The 4,588-nt window shown below is 32.8% G+C and overlaps 1 protein-coding gene across 1 annotated transcript in view; it reads right to left on the bottom strand.

The window, feature by feature from the left end:
- Positions 1–2,328, bottom strand: part of LOC137653318 (cuticle protein 18.6-like) — a 5,041-nt gene extending 2,713 nt beyond the window's left edge. The window contains exons 1-2 of the mRNA XM_068386687.1: positions 2,182–2,328; positions 131–211 (exon numbers count right to left, since the gene is read on the bottom strand). Coding sequence (XP_068242788.1) covers positions 131–211; positions 2,182–2,193 — 93 coding nt within the window. The 5' untranslated portion in view covers positions 2,194–2,328. The remainder of the gene's footprint in view (positions 1–130; positions 212–2,181) is intronic.
- Positions 2,329–4,588: the final 2,260 nt, after the last annotated feature.

Genomic DNA, 4,588 nt, shown 5'->3' with positions numbered 1-4,588 from the left:
TAATACTGAGTCAAATCATTGCTAAGATAATATAAGTTTCATTATTTTATACTTTTTGATAAGAGAATAGTAAAGGGTGAAACCAGAACCCCACTAAGAGACTCTCAGTGGGGTCCTGGGTAAAACTTACCTCCTTGTAGAGTGTAGGAGGGGCATAAGGATCCGCAGGAAAGGCAAAAGCTAATCCTGCAAGGAACACGAGTGCTGCTATCTGTAAATATATTATTGAATATTAATAGTTGGTTTATATACACTAGCGATAATTGCTGTTTTATTTGGTAGCGTGTTTGAGGTGTTGTTTTTTGTAATTTAGAATTAGAGAAGTATAAGAATTCGACTTTGTAAAAAATGTATTACGTTAGGTTGAACATTCGTGTATATGTATATGTATATATATATATATATATATATATATACATATATATATATATATATATATATATATGTATATATACTGTATATTATATATATATATATATGTACTGTATATAATATATATATATATATATATATATATATAATATATATATATATATATGTGTGCGTGTGTGTGTAATAATCCACAGGGAAATTGAAATATTGAGTTAATCCAGACTAATTTCGTCTCTACGACATTTTAGGAAAAAATGTCGTCAAAATGAAATAATGATTCTTCATTCAATATTTTCATATTAATATCCTTTGTGGTTTATTACATCTGAGCATCACGTGTCCCCGAGTTGTACAGATATCTGTGAGTGTATACTGTCGGTACTGTCGGTATGTAATTGCAAATAGTAAACATTGCTATATGAATAAAGAAACGAAATCAATAAAGTACTTTTTGCCATATGAACAAAGAAACGAATTCAATAAAGTACTTTTTGCCACATGAACAAAGAAATGAAATCAATAAAGTACTTTTTGCCATATGAACAAAGAAACGAAATCAATAAAGTACTTTTTGCCATATGAACAAAGAAACGAAATCAATAAAGTACTTTGTCAGGATCATATTCAAGTGTGCAAGTTTTATGAAGTTAATCGATTTTGTTTACAGTGTGCCCGAGGCTTGAACGTAATTTCACGCTTTCAGTTAATTTGGTGGTTGGTTGGAATGTGTTTAAAGAGAAGCGCAATTTTATGCTGTATTTATGTAGACATAGATTGTATAAATTTTTTTTTGTAATTTGGCATAGATTGGTGGTCCATTATTATACCATAGATTGTCCAATAAGTGGTCAGTATTTTGACAGATTGTCGAATTGATTTTATATATTTTGTCGTAGATTTCCTATTAGATGGCTATTATTTCCATATAAATTGCTGTTAAATTAATGGTTATTATTTTTACATAGATTGCAATATTGTTAAACTTGGTTTGGTGTTTTATGGACCAAATTATCAAATAAGAACTTAGGTGACACTTAATTTGTTTATTTCCATGTAGAAAGTTTAAGCATCTTAAGATATAACCCAGTATTACAAGTCAGGCGATTAATTAAACCGAAATTATTATTTAACCTATCTTCAAATATTTTAATAATTTCATAAAGAATTTACCTGTAACATTTTTAAATGATTGAGTCTGAGGAACTTGTATGTAGGATCTTGTGAATCAGCAGACCAATTGAATTAAAATTGACCTAGCTAATTTTCTCTGTTGGAGCCCTTGGGCTTACAGCAATAGCATCCTGCTTTTCTAAATAGGGTTGTAGCTTACAGTATCTAGTAATAATGATATGATGCATTAGAATCAGTAGACTAACTGAATATAAATCACCCAGCTATTTTTCCCTGTTGGACCCTAGGGCTTGTCGCATCCTGCTTTTCCAACAAGGGTTGTATCTTATCTAGTTATAGTAATGATAGGATCCATTAAAGATTCAACGTAAAATTTACCTTATAAAGCATTGTATGGGCTTGAGAGTAACAAACCTTTTTATAAAAACCTTTGGGCTTATAGCATCCTGCTTTTCCAACTAGGGTTGTAGCTTATCTAGTTATAACAATATGATCCATTAAAGGTTCAGTGTAAAAATTACCTTATAAAGCATCGTCGGAGATGGGACTGGCTTAAGAGCAACAAACGTTTCTATAAAAACCTTTAGGGCTTATATCATCCTGCCTTTCCAACTAGTGTTGTAGCTTAGCTAGTGATAACAATAATATGATCCATTAAAGATTCAACGTAATAATTACCTTATAAAGCATTGTGGGAGATGGTACGGGCTTGAGAGCAACAAACGTTCCTATAAAAACCTTTGGGCTTACAAACGTATCTGTAATAACCAAAGCTGTTGATAAAGTTGTTTACGCTTGACGTTTGAAGGAACGACTGGTATGGTGTCGCTGGCTGCCCAGCCCTTTTATACTCCTTGGTTGGTCTCTTTCTCTCTCGTTCTTTCTCTCCGGAGACTCTTTTGCTCCTCCTCCATCTGTTCCCCTGAGAGAAAGAGAGAGAGAGAGAGAGAGAGAGAGAGAGAGAGAGATTTGATTTCGTTTCTCCTTTTCCTAACCTTGACGAAGCAGAAGGTATGAAGTGATGATAAAGGAAAGGAAAAGTGTGATTTAGAGGTTGATAGAAAGGATATTGTTAGTCGACAAATTACTGAGGACTTACATCATCATCGTCAGTCTGTTCTTCTCTATGGTTGTAAATAAAGTAACGGGTTGGTGAATAACGGTATTTAAAATAAATCTATTGCTAGCTTTAATTATTCTCGAAATATATTTACCTTATTTTGATTCTTCAATAATTATATATTATGGAAAATACTATAAATTCAGATGTCGATTGTTAGATGCTCTAACGATGTTTGTATTTGGTTATGAATTGAAAAAAAAATTTCCTGTTAATTTGTTGTTTTAAAGGGTTTTAAAGACTAGTTTTTGGGGTGCTCAATATCCATCAATTTCCATTTAACTTTGCTTATTTGATTGGAGTCTCTTCTCCATTTAGTGACTTGGGTGCCATAGACCGTTTTCATGATAATAACGTCTTTTAAAATCCTCCATTACTTGAATACTTTATTTTGCTTATTGTTTAATTTAACGTTATTAGTGGTTTATTTTTTATTAGTAATAGATACACATTTGTTTTAATGCTGTTTGTTATAATTTGTATTCGTCCTCTTTTATTATTATTATATATATATATTATAATAATAATAATAAAATATGACATACAATGTATAACAAATAGCATATATATATATATATATATATATATATATATATATATATATGTATATATATATATATATATATATATATATATATATATATATATATATATATATATATATATGGCATCGGGCATTGTCAGCACTTAGCATCTGATTGACATGTGTATCGCTGCTGGCATGTAGCCCACCAGTCAACCATATATATATATATATATATATATATATATATATATATATATATATATATATATATATAAAGAGAGAGAGAGAGAGAGAGAGAGAGAGAGAGAGAGAGAGAGAGAGAGAGAGAGAGAGAGATACCCCCTATCAATGTGGGGATACCTTAACTTGATGAAAAGGTTTGCGTATCGGCATGATCAGTATAGCTGTACTAGTCTGGGCCTCCCATACTAAATTGTTTTGCTGTGACCGATTAGACCAAAGTCTCCCACCATCACCAATCTGCAGTGGGCAGCGAGTGAATGAAAACGGCCAAATTGCAGGCCGTGGACTAGAAACGGCTGCATTTCTTGTTGTTGTTTTTGTATATTTACATATGTGTGTGTTTGTTTTTTGGAGTGTATGGGCTGTGAATAGTTTATGTTAATTTGAATTTTATTCACAAACTCTATAATTACTCCAAATAGCCTTCAATCACTTTCAGAAATAACACGCCGTTAACATTTGGATGCCCCACAAAATTGCACGTAGCTTAATCATCTTAATCATCTGCCTATGATGAACACATGACGTCATAATGATGCTAAGATGGTTCTGTTAGAAGAATCACAGTCTGCTGCTTTTCATTAGATGAAGAAAGTAAGGTCTAATGGACTTACAAAAAAAGTAGCAATGGTCCGTGGGCCTTTGCAGATGGTCGCGCTTGAGCGGTTAGTAAACACAGTAAAGTTCGCTCCTCTCTCTCTCTCTCTCTCTCTCTCTCTCTCTCTCTCTCTCTCTCTCTCTCTGATAATCATTTAATTACATGTCATTTTCGAATTAGTCCAATTTTCAAAGTGCTTTACATAGTTTGCGCTCGTGCATTATCTTGTTTGTACTAATCCAATTGCGTTCATTTTCCAAATTACTCTCTCTCTCTCTCTCTCTCTCTCTCTCTCTCTCTCTCTCTCTCTCTCTCTCTCTCTCTCTCTCTCTCTCTCTCTCTCTCTCTCTCAATGTATGTACGCCATATGAGATATATGAATCAAGTTTCATGTCATGTTTCAAACATAAATTCAGCTTCATGTCATTTTACTCTCTCTCTCTCTCTCTCTCTCTCTCTCTCTCTCTCTCTCTCTCTCTCTCTCTCTCTCTCTCTCTCTCTCTCTGAATATGTACGCCATATGAAATACATAAATTCAGTTTCATGTCATTTACCAAATCTCTCTCTCTCTCTCCTCTCTCTCTCTCTCTCTCTCTCT

This window comes from Palaemon carinicauda, chromosome 14 (genome assembly GCF_036898095.1).
Source record: "Palaemon carinicauda isolate YSFRI2023 chromosome 14, ASM3689809v2, whole genome shotgun sequence".
Taxonomy (NCBI): Eukaryota; Metazoa; Arthropoda; class Malacostraca; order Decapoda; family Palaemonidae; genus Palaemon; species Palaemon carinicauda.
This window is presented reverse-complemented; position numbering and strand designations above follow the sequence as displayed.